General features: G+C 51.0%; 3 protein-coding genes and 1 pseudogene across 5 annotated transcripts; 3 read left to right on the forward strand and 1 right to left on the reverse strand.

Moving 5' to 3' along the window:
* The first annotated feature begins 3,743 nt into the window (after positions 1–3,743).
* LOC125509503 (AAA-ATPase At4g30250 pseudogene) lies at positions 3,744–5,573 on the forward strand (annotated as a pseudogene).
* A 58-nt stretch (positions 5,574–5,631) lies between these two features.
* On the forward strand, positions 5,632–7,587 carry LOC125509504 (putative cyclin-dependent kinase F-2). Its single transcript, XM_048674485.2, has one exon. It carries the CDS (start codon positions 5,750–5,752, stop codon positions 7,118–7,120), a length of 1,371 nt encoding a protein of 456 aa, XP_048530442.2. The 5' UTR covers positions 5,632–5,749; the 3' UTR covers positions 7,121–7,587.
* A 157-nt stretch (positions 7,588–7,744) lies between these two features.
* LOC125509505 (uncharacterized protein C227.17c) lies at positions 7,745–12,767 on the reverse strand. Of its 3 annotated transcripts, XM_087526335.1 has the most exons (4): positions 12,615–12,731; positions 10,366–10,401; positions 8,464–8,530; positions 7,745–8,350 (listed from the first exon to the last, which is right to left on the reverse strand). In XM_087526335.1, exon 4 carries the CDS (start codon positions 8,340–8,342, stop codon positions 7,965–7,967), a length of 378 nt encoding a protein of 125 aa, XP_087382461.1. In that variant the 5' UTR covers positions 8,343–8,350; positions 8,464–8,530; positions 10,366–10,401; positions 12,615–12,731; the 3' UTR covers positions 7,745–7,964. The 3 variants fall into 3 exon arrangements, with proteins under 3 accessions (XP_087382461.1, XP_087382462.1, XP_087382460.1); XM_087526336.1 differs by lacking the exon at positions 10,366–10,401 and having other exon boundaries at positions 8,468–8,530; positions 12,615–12,767; XM_087526334.1 differs by lacking the exon at positions 10,366–10,401 and having other exon boundaries at positions 12,615–12,765.
* Positions 9,141–11,956, forward strand: LOC147971789 (uncharacterized). Its single transcript, XM_087524119.1, has 2 exons — positions 9,141–9,689; positions 11,879–11,956. The coding sequence occupies exons 1-2, from the start codon at positions 9,141–9,143 to the stop codon at positions 11,954–11,956; spliced, it is 627 nt and encodes a 208-aa protein (XP_087380245.1).
* Positions 12,768–20,852: the final 8,085 nt, after the last annotated feature.

Below are 20,852 nucleotides of genomic sequence, written 5' to 3' on the forward strand. Positions count from 1 at the left end.
TGCAACCTCGGCGAACAGCACCTGGAGACAGAGCTCCAGCGCAAGGCCATGGCAAAACTGGTGGGGCTGCAATTTCGCTTCCAGCACAGAAGGGGACTGGACAACGGCGCCGCCGACGCACTCTCACGCGTGGGCAAGCAGTTCGAGGTGGTCCCGCTCTCCGTGTGCCAGCCAGCCTGGGTGCAGGAGGTGGCCAATTCCTACGTCACCGACGCCGACGCCCAAGAACGGCTACAACAACAAGCGGTGCACAGTCCGGACGATCAAGGCTATGAGCTCTACCACGGCATCATCCGGCGCCAAGGTCGCCTCTGGATTGGGGCCAATTCGGCTCTGCGTACCAAGCTCACCGCCGCGCTGCATTGCAGTGTGGTGGGCGGTCACTCCGGCTCCACCGCCACCTACCAGCACGCGCGCAAACACTTCGACTGGCGGGGCCTCAAGCGCGACGTCGCCGACTTCGTGCAGCAGTGCACGGTGTGCCGGCAGGCCAAAACACGAGCACGTCAAGCCGGCTGGTCTCCTGGCCATGCCGCCCATTCCAGCTGTGCCCTGGGAGGACCAGACCATGGACTTTGTCGAAGGCTTGCCGCGCTCGGAGGAGTGCGACACGATCATGGTGGTCGTCGACCGCTTCACCAAATTCGCGCACTTCGTTCCCCTTCGCCATCCCTTCAACTCCCAGCAGGTGGCGCGCGCATTCTGGGAGAATGTGGTGAAGCTGCACGGCATTCCCGCGTCCATCGTCTCCGACCGCGACAAAATTTTCACGAGCCACCTTTGGCGCGAGCTGCTCGCTGGCGCAGGCACCAAGCTGCTCTAGTCGACGGCATATCACCCCCAGACAGACGGCCAGAGCGAGCGGGTGAACCAGTGCATGGAAATGTACCTCCGTTGCGCGGTTCACGACTCGCCGCACAAATGGCGTAGGTGGCTGCCGATGGCCGAATTCTGGTACAATTTGACATTCCATGCGTCGCTCAAGGGCACTCCCTTCAAGGCTCTCTATGGCAAGGAAGCCAACCTCGGTGCAATGGCGTCCTGGGCGGAGTCGGCGCCGGCCGAGAGGAGATGGACTGGGCGGCGCACATTCGCGCCCAGTTGGAGCGAGCCCAGCGCCAGTACAAGAAAAATGCCGAGTGCAACCGCACAGAGCGCCACTTCCAGGCGGGTTAACAGGTGTTGCTCAAGCTCCAGCCTTACGCTCAACGTTCGGTGGTCAACCGCCCGTGCACCAAGCTCGCCTTCAAGTACTTTGGCCCCTACAAGACCATCGAGAAGATCGGTGCGCTCGCGTACAAGCTCGACCTACCGCTGGAGAGCCAAGTCCACCCTGTCTTCCACGTTTCGCAGCTGAAGCCATTCACCCCCGACTATACGCCGGTGTACGGCGAGCTGCCCAAGGTGCCGGACCTCTCCGTCGACACCCTCACACCTACGCGCATTTTGGACAGGCGCATGATGAAGCATGGCGACGCGCCGGTGGTGTAGCTCAAGGTGCAGTGGGGCACCGGCGACTCCGCGCCGACGACGTGGGAAGACTACGACGTGCTCCGCCACTGATTCCCGTCAGCACCGCTCTGGACGAAAGTAGAGGACAACGACGACACTGAAAAAGAAGAAGACGTGTCTTAAGGAGGGAGGAGTGTCACACCTAACCTGTGGTTAGTGTGCTCTAGAGCTGGCTGGTGGGCCCAGCCAGCTGGCCAGCCAAGTGGCGTGCGTGAGTGGTGTTAAAAGGGGCCGCATGTGGCTGTGGGTGTCATGTGTGTGTTGACAATTCTCTGTACCCAATCCTTCCTCTGCAATCCATTCCTCCTCCTCCCTCTCCAAGCCATCCCTCCCTTCCCCTCGCTCGAGCTAGATCCCTTCTCCCTCTCTCACTCTCTGGGGTGTTACAATTTGCCAAGCAGGGGAAACTTAGGAGAACGAAGATAAAGTGGTATGGCAATTTTTAGAGAAATTTGATCTATGGGTCATGGCAAATGCATAACTTGCTTTGGAAAAAAGTGTTATCTGGTTCATGGTAAAATTAGGAAAACAAAGTGCAAAGGGACATGACAATTTAAAAATTAAAATGATGTACGTTGTCATGGTAAAAGCAAAAATTGTTCTATGGATAATGGCAAAAAATTAGGAGAAAAAGGTAAAAAGTGACATGGCAATGAAGGAACTGCTTTGGATTTTTTTTCTGGTTGATAGCAAATTATTGTAAAGGTAGTTAAGTGAATCATGGCAAATTTTTGAATTTTTTGTGATAGTTGCATGGCAGGTTTTAAAAAACTGGTAGCGATGGCATGAAAAATGTGGAACATGTGCAGTATCCCGTCCTATGATCGAGCGCTCAAACGAGCTACTACTATCCATGCATGCAGGAGCCACGACCAACAACCAAAAATACCACAAAAGAAAAGAAAAACATTGTCTAATAAAGAAGAAAAAAGCAAAAACACAAATGAAAACAGAGAAACAGAAAAGAACAAAAGGGATGGAGGGGAAGGCTTGGTTGCACAGGTAATGACATCAACCTGTTAAGGAACTGACTGACCCAAATATATGGCCAGTCGAAAAAAAACAGCCTAAAATAACTCAGAGGGAGAGCAGAAAAAAGGAGCACGAATCTTAAAACAAAAGTCAACGACCAAAAAGGCAATTGGGCGAAAATCGATTTTTAGGTGATTTACATATAGCTAAAGTGATGCAAGAAATACCCAAGTAAAAAATGTAAAATATATAAAGAAAAGCAAAGGCAAAAACACATACAACAAAAAAACATGCAATGTGTACCGGGTATACCTGGCCAAACCTCGGGCCGAGCCGGGATTCAGGATGGGCCTAGCCAAGCCTGAGCCAAAAAACCTGGGCCCGAGCCCGGCCCGGCCCAGCCATCGGGCCTAGTTTTTGGGCCCAAGCCCGGCCCGAACATGCAAAAGCCCACCGGGCCTCGGGCCTCGGACCGGGCCCTTTCAAAAAACTGCAAAAATGACGGGCCCGGGCCCGGCCCGGCCAGGCCACCGGGCTCAAAATCTAGGCCCGAGCCCAGCCCGCGAGCAGCGTCGGGCCGGGCCGGGTCGGGCTTTTTCGGGCCGGGCCGGGCTGCCCATGGCCAGGTCTAGTAACGGGCTTCAAGCCCAATAGGAAAAACGACTTACCACAAACAAGGGCAAGTCAAAAATTTAGTCTAAGAAAAAGTCAATTTACCCCAAACAATGGCAAGTCAAAATCTAAGCCACGAAATAATTCACTTACCCCAAACATGAGCAAATCAAAATTAGGCTAAGAAGCCATGAAACAACACAGGAAAAAAATAGCACAAATCTTGGAAAAAAAAAACTTGACGATCAGAAAATTGACTTATTCATATTTAATACAGTTTTGCTAAAGCACATCTAGATGTGCTCTAAGTATTGCACATCTAAGTCCTATCTCATTGATTTTACGTTAAGATTCATGCAAGCATTTTCTTTTATCTTTCGTCTTTTTCTTTCTATTTAATAATCATGTGACCTACATATAGCTAAAGTTTAATTAGACTGCCTTGAAAAGACCTTTATAAAGCACATTTCAACACAATTTTATTGACAAGTGTTATGATTCAAATAGTTTTCTTACCCCATCCTATCTACCTTTTGGTGCATGCATACATGCTGTCATTCAGGCTAAAAAAAACAGTATTTGCATCAGTGCACACCTCCTTTTGATCCTTTCCATCCTCCTCCTCTGACCCTCCCCCCTCTCTTTATAACTGAGCTCCCTTCACCTGGCTTCACACAACTGCAAGATAATCCAAAACCCCAGTGACACTACGCTGTTGTCCCAAAGCCCAAGGTGGCAGCATCAAGCAACTGAGCAGCAGCAGCAGCAGCAAAGCTGAGCTTGAAAGCTCCACTCCCACAGTAATGGAGTTCTTGTCGCAGATGTGGTCGCTCCTGGGCCTCCTCACCATCCTGCAGAACGTCCTCCCCACGCAGCTCCTCTCCCTCCTCCACTCGCTCTGGCAGTCGCTCCAGGACTCGCTCACGCCCTACTCCTACTTCGACGTGCCCGAGTTCCTCGGCTCCGCCGCCGTCGAGCCCAACGCGCTCTACCGCCACGTCCAGCTCTACCTCCACCGCTCCCTGCTCCTCTCCTCCCCTTCGCCTCCCCGCCTCACGCTCTCGCTGCCGCGCTCCGTCGCGGGCAATGCCGGCGCGGCCGCCGCGTCGCCGTCCGTGTCGCTGTCCCCGAACCACTCGGTGCCCGACGCCTTCAACGGCCACCGCGCCGTGTGGACGCACCACGCCGACACGCTCCAGGACTCGCTCGAGGAGCGCCGGTCCTTCTCGCTGCGCCTCCCCAAGAGGCACGCCGCGGCGGTGCTCCCGGCGTACCTGGCGCACCTCGCCGCCGCCGCGGACAGCCTGGAGCGCTCGTCGCGGGCGAGGAGGCTGCACACCAACGCCGCGTCTCCGCGCGGCTCGGCGTCGTGGTCGTCGGTGCCGTTCTGCCACCCGTCCACGTTCGAGACGCTCGCGCTGGACCCGGACCTCAAGGCGCGCCTCCTGGCCGACCTCACGGCGTTCGCCGACGGGAGGGAGTTCTACCGCCGGACTGGGAGGCCGTGGAAGCGCGGGTACCTCCTCCACGGCCCGCCTGGCTCCGGCAAGTCTTCGCTGATCGCCGCCATGGCGAACCACCTCCGGTACGACGTGTTCGACCTCGAGCTCACCCGCGTCACCACCAACGCCGACCTCCGCGCGCTCCTCATCCAGACGACCAACCGCTCGCTCATTGTCATCGAGGACATCGACTGCTCCCTCCACCTCACCGGCGACCGCGGCCTGGCCTCCACGAGGCGGCACAAGAGACGCCGCGCGGCCGCCTCCGATGACTCGTCCGACTCGGACGACGACGTCATGGGCGCCGACAACCACCGGGGGAAGGTGACCCTCTCCGGGCTGCTCAACTTCACCGACGGCCTGTGGTCGTGCTGCGGCGAGGAGCGCATCATCGTGTTCACGACGAACCACGTGGACGGCATCGACCCGGCGCTGCTGCGGCCGGGGAGGATGGACGTGCACGTGCGCCTGGGCCCGTGCGGCGCGCACGCCATGCGCGAGCTGGTGGAGCGGTACGTCGGCGCCGGCGTCGGCGACCAGGACATGCTGGACGCGGCGGAGGGCTGCATACGGGAGGGCGCGGAGATGACGCCGGCCGAGGTGGGCGAGGTGCTGCTGAGGAACAGAGACGAGCCGGAGACGGCGGTGACGGAGCTGGCGGGCGAGCTGAAGGCCAGGGTGAACGAGGCCGACGATCTCCAGTGGGAGGACTCGGCGGCGGAGCTCTCCGACGAGTCGCCGACGAAGAAAGGCAGGAAGGGGTTCGGCGGGTGGGAGGGCAAGGTCAGGATCTTGGGGAGGCTTCGGAGCCTCACCAAGTCGGACTCCGGCCGGAGAGGCGTGTAGCTCCGATTACGTCTAGCTTGCGTTTTAGGTTAGGCAACAATGGAGCGCATCTTCACAAGTTTCATGTATTGGTTTGATGGTTTCTTGTAAGCTATAGTAGCCATGATCGACGGCTTCATGGCCGAGCAATATTCGAACCTCGCTCTGCGCGCGCACGTACCGACGTACGGCACCGGACTGGACGGCTTATACTTGCCCGGCACGAGCCTCCCCTCCCCTCCCCTCCCATCCCACGTATACTTGAACCTCGCCCATACCTTCCTTCTCACGTAGTCTCGCTTACGGGAGCTGGCGCCGGTTGCACCATGACCGGCGACGAGCACGCCGGCAAGGCGCGTCCAGCCCGCGGGATTCGTTCCTTTCGAACCTGCAGAATTCTATGGATCTTCGTAGAAATATCACTGGGAATACTGGTGATCTTCAAGAACCTGTGGATTCGGTTACGGTTGGCAGAAGCACAGCCCACGCTGACGCTTCCCTCCGCTGGCACCGCCGGCAAGACGACCATGACGGCCGCGCGAGTAGCCGACATATTCGCCATGATCGACGTCCACGCCGCCGCGGGGACAATGAGCGGCAAGCTGGTCGAGGCAATATGCGCCATGATCAACGATGCCTGCCACGACGACGCAAAGGACTTGCATGGCCAGAAAGGGAGAAGGCGGCGCGAGCGCGACGCCGGCATCGGCAGCACCCGCTGCTACAAGCAGATGCGCAGGCTCGGCAAGGGCTCCAGCGGCCGCGTCGTCATGGCGCAGCACCGCGACACCGGCCAGACGGTCGCCCTCAAGACCATCCACGCGCGCGGCGGCGCGAGGCGCCCCAACGTCGGCGACCTGCTCAAGGAGGCCTGCGTCCTGGCGGCGTGCCGCGGGCACCCCAACCTCGTCGGCCTCCACGCCATCGTGCGCGACCCAGGCACCAGGCAGTACTGCCTCGTCATGGACTACGTCGGGCCCAGCCTGTTCCATGCTCTGGACAGGCACGTGGAAGAGCACGGCCGCGCGTTCCCTGAGGCCGACGTGCGCCGGGTCATGCGGCAGCTGCTCACGGGCGCCGCGGCGATGCACGAGCGCGGCATCATTCACAGGGACATTAAGACTGCGAACATCCTCATCGGAGAAGACGGCGGCGTCGTCAAATTCTGCGACTACGGGCTGGCAATGCCCACGGCCAAGGCAGAGCCGCCGTACGGGCTGGCCGGGACGATCCCCTACATGGCGCCCGAGATGCTGCTGGAGAAGCCGGAGTACGACGCGGCCGTCGACCTGTGGTCGCTCGGGTGCGTCATGGCAGAGATGCTCTCCGGCGAGGAGTTGTTCAGCGGGGAAAAGACGACGGGCCAGGTCGGCAAGATACTCGATGTACTCGGTGCGCCGGGCAAGAAAACGTGGCAGCACTTGGAGTCCGCGCTCCGAGCTGACGAGGTGCGGCAATGGCGGGCACGGCAGCGAGAAGTGCGGCGCCATGACCGGCTGCGGGAGCTGTTCCCGGAGGAATTGCTGTCGTGGCACGGATTCCATGTCTTGAAGGGCCTCCTTACCTGCAACCCCAGCAAGAGGCTGACAGCGGCCGCCGCGCTGCGGTGTCCCTGGTTCAAGGTCGACGGCCCTGGGACTGATGATGCTTCCGGTCACGGGTTCGGCGGCACGGCATTAGCCAGGCACACTGCATAGAGAGGAGCAGCAATAGTTAGATGAATTCGCCACACCGGAAAAACAACTAAACAGACGAAAAACCGCTAAGGAATGAATAAGAATGTATAGCTTGTAATGTACAGATATCATAATTCTACTGGAGTGGATTGTACAGTACAGTCCAGGCGATTACTTCAATTAAAGTGTCAAAACGAGTCACTTGCATGTGAAAAACGCAAAAGTAAATAACACAGTCACTTACATATGAAAAATTTTGTTCAAAGAGATAATCTAATTCTTCTAACTTGGAATGAGTGGGTATGCTGCAGACAGGGTAATTTTCCTTGACAGTGTACATGACAGAGGAAGTGCGCAAAGCTGCAGAACCAGGTGTGGTATTTCATAAGATAACAAAAGCAACATTGTCACATATGGATTTGCTTACCATCGAGGGCAGTGGTGACAGCATGGTCTGTTGCCTCCATCAGTTCTAATCCAGGTATCTGCAGCCTGAAATCACTCAGAAATAAATCTCAAAAAAGATCATCAAGAAACAGAAGCAAGCCAAATCTGGCAATCCGATGCTATGCCCATTCTTAACCACATTTGAACTGAAATTAACTAGTCTGCATTTAAAAATTAATGAGAACACACCACAGCACAAACCAAAACATTTATGCCTGATAATAAGCAACTAGGCACAAAGCTAACATCATAGCTGGTGCAAAAAATAGCATAAGAACCACCGTTCAGTTGCCTGCCATGCTTTACAGAACATGATTAGGGTATCCTTCCATCCAAGGTTCCAATTATTTACCCTGTCAGGGTAACTCAAGTTTGAACAAAGACCGGTGGTAATAAGCACAGCGCACCAAAAGCACAATCAACGCTTCTTCGGTGCAGCAGATTTGGGAGGAGGCGCAGGAGAACCTGCAGTCTTTGGCGGCGACGACATCATCACCCTGTGCTTGTACATCTTCCACCAGTTCGCTGATGCCTCGTCGACAGTCCGGTAGGTCCAGAAGTGCGGCCTGGCCTTCTCCCGCGCCATGAGCATCTCCTCTACCTCTGCCTTCGACTTCGTCTTGAGCGTGAGACAGTCGACGAGATCGCGCCACTTGCTGGAGCAGTTGTCAAAAACCCCGTAGCGGTAATAGTTCTGCATCTGGTGGAATGGTGAGTAGCAGGACCATAGTGCATTGAAGTACTTTATGCAGTCCAGTCGTGATGGCGGACGGTTGGGGTTCTCTTCGGGCTCCATGCTTCTAACTGCCAACCAAGAAATGGATTTACATGTGAGACATAGCCGCATTCCTAGAACCACAAGAAAAAACAGAAATACTGAAGGAATATGGATCAGAAGGAATGATGACTCTTCTAACCTTCCTTGCTGCTGCTGGCACAGAGGCTTGGGGTAGAAGAGGACGAGCTAGAGCTACTGGACAAGCCCTATTTCAACAGAGGTATCAGATTTGGAAGGAGTAGGTGTGGCTAAGCACAAGTGAGCATACATACAAATAATATTATAAGCTATCCAAACATAGTGTTACAAAATTAAATTTCTGAATAAGTTTAAACAAAATAAACTATGAAGCACATATTCTCACAAGATTCACTAATTAGTACTCCCTCCGTCCCAAAATAAGTGACTCAACTTTGTGTAAGTGACTCAACTTTGTGAAGTTGAGTCACTTATTTTGGGACGGAGGGAGTAGGTAATTACTAAGCACAAGTGGCACAGATAGGACTGCATCAGGGGTCAGCTTTGAGCCCTTATCTTTTTGCCTTGGTGATGGATGAGGTCACAAGGGATATACAAGGAGATATCCCATGGTGTATGCTCTTTGCGGATGATGTGGTGCTAGTTGACGATAGTCGGACAAGGGTAAATAGGAAGTTAGAGTTATGGAGACAAACCTTGGAATTGAAAGGGTTTAGGCTCAGTAGAACCAAAACCGAGTACATGATGTGCGGTTTCAGTACTACTAGGTGTGAGGAGGAGATTAGCCTTGATGGGCAGGTGGTGCCTCAGAAGGACACCTTTCGATATTTGGGGTCAATGATGCAGGAGGATGGGGGTATTGATAAAGATGTGAACCATCGAATCAAAGCCGGATGGATGAAGTGGCGCCAAGCTTCTGGCATTCTCTATGACAAGAGAGTGCCACAAAAGCTAAAAGGCAAGTTCTACAGGACGGCAGTTCGACCCGCAATGTTGTATGGTGCTGAGTGTTGGCCGGCTAAAAGGCGACATGTACAACAATTAGGTGTGGCGGAGATGCGTATGTTGAGATGGATGTGTGGCCACACGAAGAAGGATCGAGTCCGGAATGATGATATACGAGATAGAGTTGGGGCAGCACCAATTGAAGAGAAGCTTGTCCAACATCGTCTGAGATGGTTTGGGCATATTCAGCGCAGGCCTCCAGAAGCTCCAGTGCATAGCGGACGGCTAAACCGTGCGGAGAATGTCAAGGGAGGTCGGGGTAGACTGAATTTGACATGGGAGGAGTCCGTTAAGAGAGACCAGAAGGATTGGAGTATCACCAAAGAACTAGCTATGGAAAGGGATGCGTGGAAGCATGCTATCCATGTGCCAGAGCCATCAGTTGGTCGCGAGATCTTATGGGTTTCACATCTAACCTACCCCAACTTGTTTGGGACTAAAGGCTTTGTTGTTGGTGTTGTTGGTGGTGTTGTTGTTGTTGTTGTTGTAAGGATCACTTTCTAGCAAGCTTATCCTTCAACCATTCTCCATTTAGCTTTCTTGTAGTGTTCTTGAATCTTGATGGCTACTAAAATGGACCACAGCATGATACTACACATATTTCGGGAAAGATCGGCCATGATGGAAATATGAGGGCAATCTTAATAATGCATGACACTGAATGCTCAGATTATTATACTGAGGGCACTTCCAGTGCATCGTATCTTAAGCTGTATCCAACAGCATAAAATAGGTGTTAGATACAGCTTTCCTAGCGGAATGTATGTTAGTGTTGTATCTAAAGTTGCTGCCATCTAAATGTTTTGTGATCAAAACTATTGTTTTAATCTTGTAGCCTGTTTGCGTCAACGCTAGATAGGAGGAAGATGCAGACTTTGTGCTTCCGGTGTCCTGGCATGTATATGCTACAGCTGTTGTACAAATTTTCTGCAATAATTGACATAAGCTCCAGTACAAGTTTGTGCAGTAGATACTAGATAGACTAAAGCTCTAGTACAAATTTGTGAAAGTAACAACTGAAGAGGGAAAACAAGCTTCATAGTTCAACAAAAACAACCTGGGAGTTGAGTAGAGCCCAACATCAGTACTCCCTCTGTAAAGAAATATAAGACTTTTTAGATCACTACTTTAGTAATATAAAAAATCTTATATTTCTTTACAGAGGGAGTACAACGGAAGAGATTAAACAAGATTCAGAGTTCAATATTTTCAAGTTTCAGAATTTGGGGTTCATGAGCAAGACCATACATACCAGTGAACTAAATTGGCATGCACTTTACTTAGTTCAAATGATAAAAAATGTGGTCTGTGTTAGCCTAGACGAGAAACAGCATTTAAAGACTGCTTCGCTCTTCACATCTATTTTCCTTATGATGTTCTGAAACTATATAGAATGGTAAACAAACAGAATCATGTCTGGGTATCCATGTGAAATAATTGGCTGGCTTACTTAATTAGACTTCTTAGTAAAAAAAGGATTGGGGGAAGCCTAAAATAGAAGACTACACACAGTGCAATTTTTTTGACAGTGGACAAAGATGGAGACGAAATAACGATGATCCATTGGAACTAAAAAAAGAACCACTGGAAAACTAAGAACAGAGAATGACGGACACATGGCACTGATTCGTAATATAACAGAACCATGGAATTAACCATACAAAAATCAAGCACTCGATATGGCTGATTCTGTATAGATGCTGCACTTATTCGGTCCTCATTCCCATACCGGTGCCGAGGTACTCCGGGAATCTAGTAGCTACCTGGGGTGAGGAGCGAGGAGGGGAAGTCACAGCGGCTGGAGTGTTGTGGGCGGTGAGGAGGGTGCGTGACAGCCAGATCTGAGGGCGTGGATGGATCGCACAGGATCAGGAACCACTTGCCTACGATATGGTCCTTTGGTGGCAGACTCTAGAAACTATGGAAACTGATGAGACCATGATGCTAATTAGTAATCAATTTGAATCTAAGCAACTATCCCCTCGACCACCGCACATAAATCACCATTCTCATCTGTACAGATCTGAAGTTCTGAACAAGATTACAACACACTTTTGCCTGCTAGTATGTTTACAGTCAGGAATGAACAGTCCGATCTATCATCTTAGCCTCAGACGCTGTACCTCGTGGAGAATGGCATAGGTAGGTTTGTGGAGTTGTACTTGTCAGAGGAGAAGGTGGTAAAGGGGCAGCGCCTCCAACGGAAAGACGGGAGACTGAGTGGCTGCTCCAACGAAGGTCCTAAAGGAGGCTACTCGTGTTCCCTTACAACCTTTAGGTCTCATTTGGCAAGAAGGGTCTTCAAGCCCCTAGAGGATTGGGGATTAGAGGGGATTTGGTGATCCCCTCCCTTACACCCCATCCCCTCAATTCCCCTCGCATCCTCAATCCCCTTCTTACAAAAAGAACTTGTTTGGTAGGCAGGGTTTGTTATTCTAAGATAAGATAGTGCAAAATAGCAGTACTACAGTTAAAAATCCAATCTTTACAACTTAAATAGCTCTAGTGGCGAGCTTTAGAAAGACCGGATATTAAACAAGGTAATGTAACTCTGTCTCATGTATTTGCAGAATGCAGAAGCTATTATTTATATCAAATCTCCTAATAAGCAGTGCTCAATAACCATGGAAACACATCTCAGATGCTGAATAAACCATGGTCAACGAGAATTGTATTTTTATGTAATCCTCAAGCTAAATTAATCAAACTGAATAATTAGCAGAACTAAAGTCAAAGGGAAGCTAAGCTTATGTGATTGCGTGTCCACTTTTAAGCCACAAATTACCAGTGCGAAGCAATGTCAAATACGGAGTCTATCATCAGTTGACAGAATAGAACTACTAGGCTAGAAAGCTGAAGAAGTTTGGGGGAATTCTGACTGATAAAGATAAGATGACATGTAGTATGAGCTAAGACTGTCCAAATACTTGCTCGTCTCTGCTTAACCAAGAACTAGGTTCCATCAAGTACTACTAATAAAATTAATCTCTAGATAAGAAGATCCTTCACAAAGAAAGAAAGAAAGAAAGAAAGAAAGAGGGGGGCAATGGTGGAACCAAACAGATCAGCAGATGCCAAGAACGCTACCACTGCCGTGAGAAAGAAGAAGCTACCCAAGACATAGGAGGAGAAGCTATCGGAGGGCGGCAGAAGCAGAGCGGCCGCGCATCACCACCAGCGCGCCGTCACAGCAAACAAATCAAGAAGGCGAGGACGGCGGCCGTGGCGGGGCTCAGCGGTGGCGGTGCGTACGCTATCCTACTGGACTGGACGGGGTTGGGAGGGGAGGGGGAGACTCGGAATTACCGGCTAGTTTGCCGGAGGAGGGACGCCGGCGTCGATGAGCCGGCGGCGGCGGGTCGAGGAGGCTGCGTAAGTCTCGTGATTTTTTTCCGTTCCTCTCGACCCTTTTTCCTCGAGGATCGCGGGAGCTGGGCCGTTGGGCTCTCTGGACAATCTTGATGCGCCGGCCCAGCAAGGACCCAGTGCAGAACGTTCGATGTGCGGTTTACATCCGTTTTTATTTTTGCCTTCGTTCGTTTCATGCACCGGCCCTCTGGTGGCAGCTTTGTATCCGTGTTTTTTTTTATCTTTTTTCGAGAAAACTTTCATTCTATTCATTTTCAATCACTAGCAAAAAATGTCCGTGCGTTGCAACAGGGAAAGTAGTTTATATTCAAGTTTATTTATGATAATATATGCATAAATACATTCATTTTTCATGCAATTTTTAGTCAATTTTTTTCAAGATCCAAAATTTTCTAAATAAGACATGCTAATCTCATAGAATATTTCTTTACGTACATCAACATACTTTCCCCCATGAAAGAAAATAAAGTTAGGAACTTCTCCTTAAAAGAAATTAGGAACTCAATAAAGTTTAGCCAATACCGCTCACAAAATTCCGAGTTGGGTAATATAACATAGAAAAGCGAGAGTTCATGTTGGACACACCAGGGACTTCGAGTCCGACTCCTCAGTGACACATCCAATGCTAATTACAACGTGTTATACAATTAATTCACAGTGATCAATACAAAAAATAAATTATATTGGATCCTTTCATTATTAGAAAAAAAAGAGCCCAGCATGTTTTCACAAAGACCAACAAAACATGCTCGTAAGTAGTAATCTCAAGGATACTTTTATAATATTCAATTGAGAAAACTTCACAAAATGAACATTGTTAGCTGGTTAATTTGATTCTTAACGACACTTATCTTGGTTCATTTTTTGTTTTGAGAGGTTTCTTGGTAAGTTTTAATATTAGAATAAGCAGAAAGCTCACATAAACTCATATAAGCCTAGGATCCATAAGCAATGCAAATAGAATTGCAAGATAGCAACAATATTATTTCACAAAAAAATATAGCAACAATATTTAGTGCAAATTCATGAATGTAATTTTTTTGCAGGTGAAATTCATGAATGTAATTAAGATTACTATATTTAGCTGGTTCATATGATTGTCTGCAACACTAAATGCATGCACACTATATGATGTCCAGGACACCAAAACTAATGACATTAGGATACTGATTTCCCATACAAAGAGTTGAAAGTAAAAAATATTACTTCACACTGTCCGTGTATACTGCAGGAAAGCAGCAGACATCTTACTGCTTGCAAACTGTCGTATACATATTCATGAACTCATGCCATGGAAAAGGATCGGGTTGCCTGCCAAGGAGTCATGCACCATAAAAATCAGTAAATTCAAGAGAAGCACTGCCTATAACAAAAGCACACACATATTAATAATCAAACTCTTAGCGTTCATCACGTTGGTGAGTAGTGACACGGAGGCTGTTGCTATTGGCGAGTAGGTGTAGGGGTCAAGAAGTGATGGCTCTTCAGAAACCTAATCAATGTAAGTAGTGCTTCAGCAAACCTTGGACCTGTAGGTAGTAGTGCTGCTTCGGCGACAGCTGAACTCGAAACGTGCCTGCGAGTTCCTCCACACAGCAACCTGCCCGACAACGGGAACGTCTCTGGTCGGCTTCAAACTGATGGCGCCAGGTGCCACCTCCTCCGCTGTATCCACAACCGTGAGAAAGATTTGTTAGCTAGTTCACTTTGAGTTCACTTTGGTGTGATAACGCATCAATCAATCAAGACAACTAAATTGAGTAGATCAAACTCATTCCTAACTGGCCCATCTAGACATGTGAGACCTGGAGGAGAAAGCTTCAAGGCTTAACTACGAACTTACCAAGACACACAAGGAGATAAGGGCAGCCACATACTACTACGACCCATGCATCTCCAACATCCACTACGGCGAGGGACACGTCATGGTGCTCCACCGCATCATGATGGCCCATGGCCTCGTCGCCTTCTACGGTCTCCTCAAAGACATGAGTCGCCTCCTCACCAGGCCGGCCGGGCCGGAGGAGCCGCTTGTGTTTCACGACTAGAAATATGTCGACCTCCTCTGCAACCTCACCCCGGCGGGTATATCAGTGACGACGATCTCCAGCGAACTGCTGAGGAGCATGGCATCGGCACCATGCGCCGCCAGGACGGCGCCTGCTCGAACGACAACCTTGTCATCGACAGCCTCCTAGGACCTAGGGTAATGCCTGGCCTACGCCGGTGGGTCGCTGGCCGTGGCGTGCGCGCTCGGCGGCGGCCACTAAATTGGTCCGGCAGCATGCACCATGCATGCCCTGGCCACGCCAATAGCTTCAGCTATGTCAACGACATCGTTCTCGCCATCAACCAACTCCTCACCCGCTTCCGGCGCGTGCTGCACATGGACATCGACGCGCACCATGTGGACACAGCCCAACCTTGGTGCTCGTGTTGCCGCTGGCCAGGGTGTGGACGCGGGCGCTGCCGCCGATAGCGGGCCTGACTCGTGCAGGCGGCCCTTGTCTCCGGCATTGCCCTCCTCTCTCGAGCTGCGGTGGCAGCTCCGTCGTGACGGTTGTTGAGGTACCTATCATGAGACATCCAACAAGTCAAGGTGCTTGCATGCAGATTCGATCAAGAGGAAGACCAAGGAGATCCAACGTTGTATGGCTGCCTCACAAGTCGCTGCGATCGTAGCAAGCTGCCGCACCAGCCGCGAGATCTCTCGAGGCCGCACCCAGATCCGCCAGTTTTCCTCTCGCCGCCACCGTGCCTCGCACCGCCGGAGGAACGGGGGAACGGGCAGGCGGCCGGCGGTGGCGGCACGCGGCGGAGGGGCGTGGGCCGGCTGCGGCAACGCGTGGTGTGGGCCAACGGCACGCTGGAGCATGGAAGGGGTGGCGGCGCGCTGGTAAGGTAGTCAAGCACGGCGCTGTCCGGAATTGGTCGATGGTGGAAAGCAATGGCAGGTGAGTGAGATCGAAAGAGACAGAGCTGTGGGGGAAAAGCAGCGGTCGATCGACTTTTTAGTTCCCCACTCGTGTTCGTGCTGGAGATGAACTGCTCCTTCGTGAGCGAGACATACAGCCACGTATTTTTTTTCTGTTCCAGGCTGACTCCCATAGGGACTGCGGGTTGAACAGAAAAAAATAGCAGAGGCTTTTTCGCAAAAATGCGACGACGGTTAACCCGAGAGACTCAACTCGTGCTTTATTATTCGAAAACACTAACGCCCACACATGTGGGTGTCTGGCAACTCGCCCACACGCATGGATCCTCGTCCAACCAATTCTGCACGAATCTTGGCGTGTTCTAGCCGTTTTTGTGTGCCACGTAGGACTAAACTGGTGTGTGGACATTCATCCGGTTGGCCACACGGCCTTTTTCACCACACGGGGGGCTAGTGTGTGGGCGTTTAACAATTCGCCCACACACCAGTTTTCACGCACGCAGAGGGGGCTGGTGTGTGGGCATTTATCACTTCGCCCACACGCCCGTTTCCTCGCCCACACCCAAAGCTGGCAGTTGCCATGTGTTTCTGCAGGGTACATGGCAACTGCCCTAGCTTTGCTTGTAAGCAGATGGCAACTCTCTTTTACCCGAGTTGCCATGTGTTTTTGCATGGTATATGGCAACTGCCCTAGAGTGCACGTAAGCAGATGGCAACTCTTTCTCTTTACATGGCAATTGCCCTAGCGTGCTTGTGAGCACACGGCAACTCTCTCTTTTACCCGAACATATTTTTTTGCCATGCCTTTTTGTAATGCTACATGGAAACTGCCTATTGTTAGTGGGTGGCAACTCTTAAAGTTTTGAACTCATGGCACTGCAGTAGACCAGACCATACATGGCAACTACAGTTGAGCAACCATGACCACTGTAGTTGTCCGACATGGCAACCGAAGTTCAGTGACATGGCAACTACAGTTAAACGAACATGGACGAGGGTCTGGACCATGGCAACTGCAGGACACGCGGTGACTGTCACGCGGGGCGTGCGGGACCACGAGGTACGAGGCCTGACGTATGGGGCGTGTGGGCGTTATCTATTTCGCCCACACGCACGCGTGTGAGAGGGATTGAGAGGGGGAAAAAGAGGTGTGTGGGCATTACTTGTTCTGCCCACACGTAGGTGTGTGGGCTGTTCCTCTTATACACCACACAAAATGTGTGGGCGGACCCCCTAACGCCCACACGTGTGGCACTTATCGGCGTCCTTATTATTAGGGAAAGATATGACAGTATAACAAACATCAGAAATAATAAAAATCACCTCCATATTCATAAACCACATAGGGCCGACTACATGCACTGAAGCGAGCCAAAGGCACACCGCCGTCATCGCGCCTCCGTCGCAGGAGTCAGGCAAAACTTATTGCAGTAGACAGTCAGGAAGTCATCATGCTAAGGCCCCATAGGACCAGCGCAGCAGAACAGAAACCGCTGTCGATGAAGAGTAGCGTAGATCGGAAGGATCCAACCTGAAGAAACACACCTCCACACGCCCACGAATGATGCTAGACACAGCATCAGGACGGGGGCTGGGCGGGGAGAATCTTATTCCATCTTCAGGGAGCCGCCGCCATATCGTCTTCTTGAACAGGACACAAACCATAACAAAACTCAAAGGAATATCTAAAAACAGATCCCTCCTGCCGGCAAGGGCCGGGATCCACCGCATCGCCATGGTTGTAAGGCCACCGGAGACGAGGCGGATCGGCGGCGTTGCCGGAGGAAGGAAGAGGAACCCTAAACTTTTCTTGGGGGAGGAGGCCTGATACGTCTCCAACGTATCTATAATTTATGAAGTATTCATGCTATTATATTATCAACCTTGGATGTTTTATATGCATTTATATGCTATTTTATATGATTTTTGGGACTAACCTATTAACCTAGTGCCCGGTGCCAGTTTCTGTTTTTCCTTGTTTTTGAGTTTTACAGAAAAGGAATATCAAACGGAGTCCAATTGACGTGCCAATTTTTGACGATTTTTTATGGACCAAAAGAAGACCCCGGAGTAAAAGAGTTGGGCCAGAGAGTCCCGGGGCGTCCACGAGGGTGGGGGCGCCCCCCCAGGCACGTGGGCCTGCCTCGTGGATGCCTCGGGCACCTCCTTGACGTGAGACCGACGCCAAAAGTTCCTATAAATACAGAAACTTCGGAAAATTAACCTAGATCGGGAGTTCCATCGCCAGAAGCCTCTGTAGCCACCGAAAACCAATCTAGGCCCTCTCTGGCACCCTGTCGGAGGGGGCCATCATCACCGGAGGGCATGGAGGAGGATCTCGAAGGGGCCATCATCACCATGAAGGCCAAGGACCAGAGGGGGAACCTCTCCCCATCTAGGGGGGGAGGCCATGGAGGAGGAAGCACAAGGGGGAGAACCTCTCCTCCTCTCTCTCGGTGGCACCGGAGTGCCATCGGGAGGGGAATCGTCGCCACGGTGATTGTCTTCATCAATATCACCATCATCATCACCATCCTCATATCTTTTACGCGGTCCATTCTCCCGCACCCCGCTGTAATCCCTACTTGAACATGGTGCTTTATGCCACATATTATGATCCAATGATGTGTTGCCATCCTATGATGTTTTGAGTAGATATCTTTTGCATTTGGGTTGATTGATGATCTAGATTGGTATGAGTTGTATGTTTTACTTTGATGCTGGCCTATGGTGTCCTCCGTGTCGCGCAAGCGTGAGGGGTTCCCGCTGTAGGGTGTTGCAATACGTTCATGATTCGCTTATAGTGGGTTGGTGAGTGACTTAAACACAAACCCGAGTAAGGGGGTTGTTGCGTATGGGAATAAAGAGGACTTGATGCTTTAATGCTATGGTTGGGTTACCTTAATGATCTTTAGTAGTTGCGGATGCTTGCTAGAGTTCCAAACATAAGTGCATGTGATCCAAGTAGAGAAAGTATGTTAGATTATGCCTCTTCCTCATATGAAACTGCAATAGTGATTACCGGTCTTGTTAAGGATTGCTTAGGACAATTCCGCACACCGATCCACCATTATTCCACACTCGCTATTTATAATATTTAGTAATATATTCTAACTTTATGATAACAACACATACTTTTATATTTTAGCTCTCCGATATCATACAAAGTTATCCACTTCATACCCACAACGTAGTTTTATTTCTCATTGCTAGTTGGAAGCAAACGTTCGGTGTACGTAGAGTCATATCAGTGGCAGATAGGGCTTGAGAGAATATTGATCTTACCTTTAGCTCCTTGTGGGTTCGACACTCCATACTTATCACTTCCACCTTTGGAAATTGCTATGATGATTCCCTCCACTTGGGGATTATCAAGGCCGCTACGTGAGACACTACGAGTACATGTTGTTTTTATCTTTGCTTCTACTAACGAACATGTCTGTGTGTTGTAACAGGAGAAAAAAACTACAAGCTCCTAGCATAATAAGCATGGCTAAAAACCTACCCATAGATCCATATTGTCTATTTCAACACAGTGCATCACCCCATGTTGTCGTTTATCCTTCTTTTCGCCTTCACTGACCTGATCGAAATGCATCCATACTTGGTCAATCCCAACGATGATGATCTCATCCACCGCTGCACACCGGCCATTGAACCACGTCATTTCAAGTGAATAACCGATAGTTTTAAAAATAATCTCATCGAGCTGGATGTGATGGTTGCCCTTCCTGAGCTACGGCTTAGAGCATCTCTAGCAGACCACGCAAAAGTCTTTTACAGTTTGCGGAAAAGTGCATATGCAGGCCGGCGTGGGCGAGGTCAGACTCAGACCCCGCAAAATGGACCCGTAAAAGAGGATATTCGGTGAATATGCTCTTTTACGGGTCAGCTACATGGGGTCTGCTTGGGCACCGCCACGTCTGTTGGGGAACGTAGCAGAAATTCAAAATTTTCTACGCATCACCAAGATCAATCTATGGAGTAATCTAGCAACGAGGGGAAGGAGAGTGCATCTACATACCCTTGTAGATCGCTAAGCGGAAGCGTTCAAGTGAACGGGGTTGATGGAGTCATACTCGTCGTGATCCAAATCACCGATGATCCTAGTGCCGAACGGACGGCACCTCCGTGTTCAACACACGTACAGCCCGGTGACGTCTCCTACGCCTTGATCCAGCAAGGGGAGAAGGAGAGGTTGGGGAAGACTCCATCCAGCAGCAGCACGACGGCGTGGTGATGGTGGAGGAGCGTGGTACTCCAGCAGGGCTTCGCCAAGCACCGCAAGAGACGAGGAGGGAGAGGGGTAGGGCTGCGCCAAGGAGATGGTCTCATGTGTATGGCAGCCCAAAACCCCCCCACTATATATAGGGGAAAGGGAGGGGCTGCGCCCCCACCTAGGTTTCCACCCCTAGGGGTGGCGGCCAGCCCTAGATCCCATCTAGGGGGTGGCCAAGGGGGGAGAGAGGGGGGTGCACCACTAGGTGGGCCTTAGGCCCATCTGAGCCTAGGGTTTCCCCCTTTTCTCTTCTCTCTTCGCCTTGGGCCCTGGTGGGGGGGGAGCACCAGCCCACCTGGGGCTGGTCCCCCTTCACACTTGGCCCATGCAGCCCTTTGGGGCAGGTAGCCCCACCTGGTGGACCCCCGGGACCCTCCCGGTGGTCCCGGTATGTTACCGATAGCACCCGAAACTTTTCCGATGACCAAAACAGGACTTCCCATATATAAATCTTTACCTCCAGACCATTCCGGAACTCCTCGTGATGTCCGGGATCTCATTCGAGACTCCGAACAACATTCGGTAACCACGTATATCTATTCCCTATAACCCTAGCGTCATCGAACCTTAAGTGTGTAGACCCTACGGGTTCGGGAACCATGCAGACATGACCGAGACAACTCTCCGGTCAATAACCAACAGCGGGATCTGGATATACCCATGTTGGCTCCCACATGTTCCACGATGATCTCATCGGATGAACCACGATGTCGAGGATTCAATCAATTCCGTATTCAATTCCCTTTGTCCAGCGGTATTGTACTTGCCCGAGATTCGATCGTCGGTATCCCGATACCTTGTTCAATCTCGTTACTGGCAAGTCTCTTTACTCGTTCCGTAACACATCATCCCGTGATCAACTCCTTGGTCACATTGTGCACATTATGATGATGTCCTACCGAGTGGGCCCAGAGATACCTCTCCGTTTACACGGAGTGACAAATCCCAGTCTCGATTCGTG

Source organism: Triticum urartu, chromosome 5A (genome assembly GCF_056163025.1).
Source record: "Triticum urartu cultivar PI428250 chromosome 5A, HENAU_Tu73, whole genome shotgun sequence".
Taxonomy (NCBI): Eukaryota; Viridiplantae; Streptophyta; class Magnoliopsida; order Poales; family Poaceae; genus Triticum; species Triticum urartu.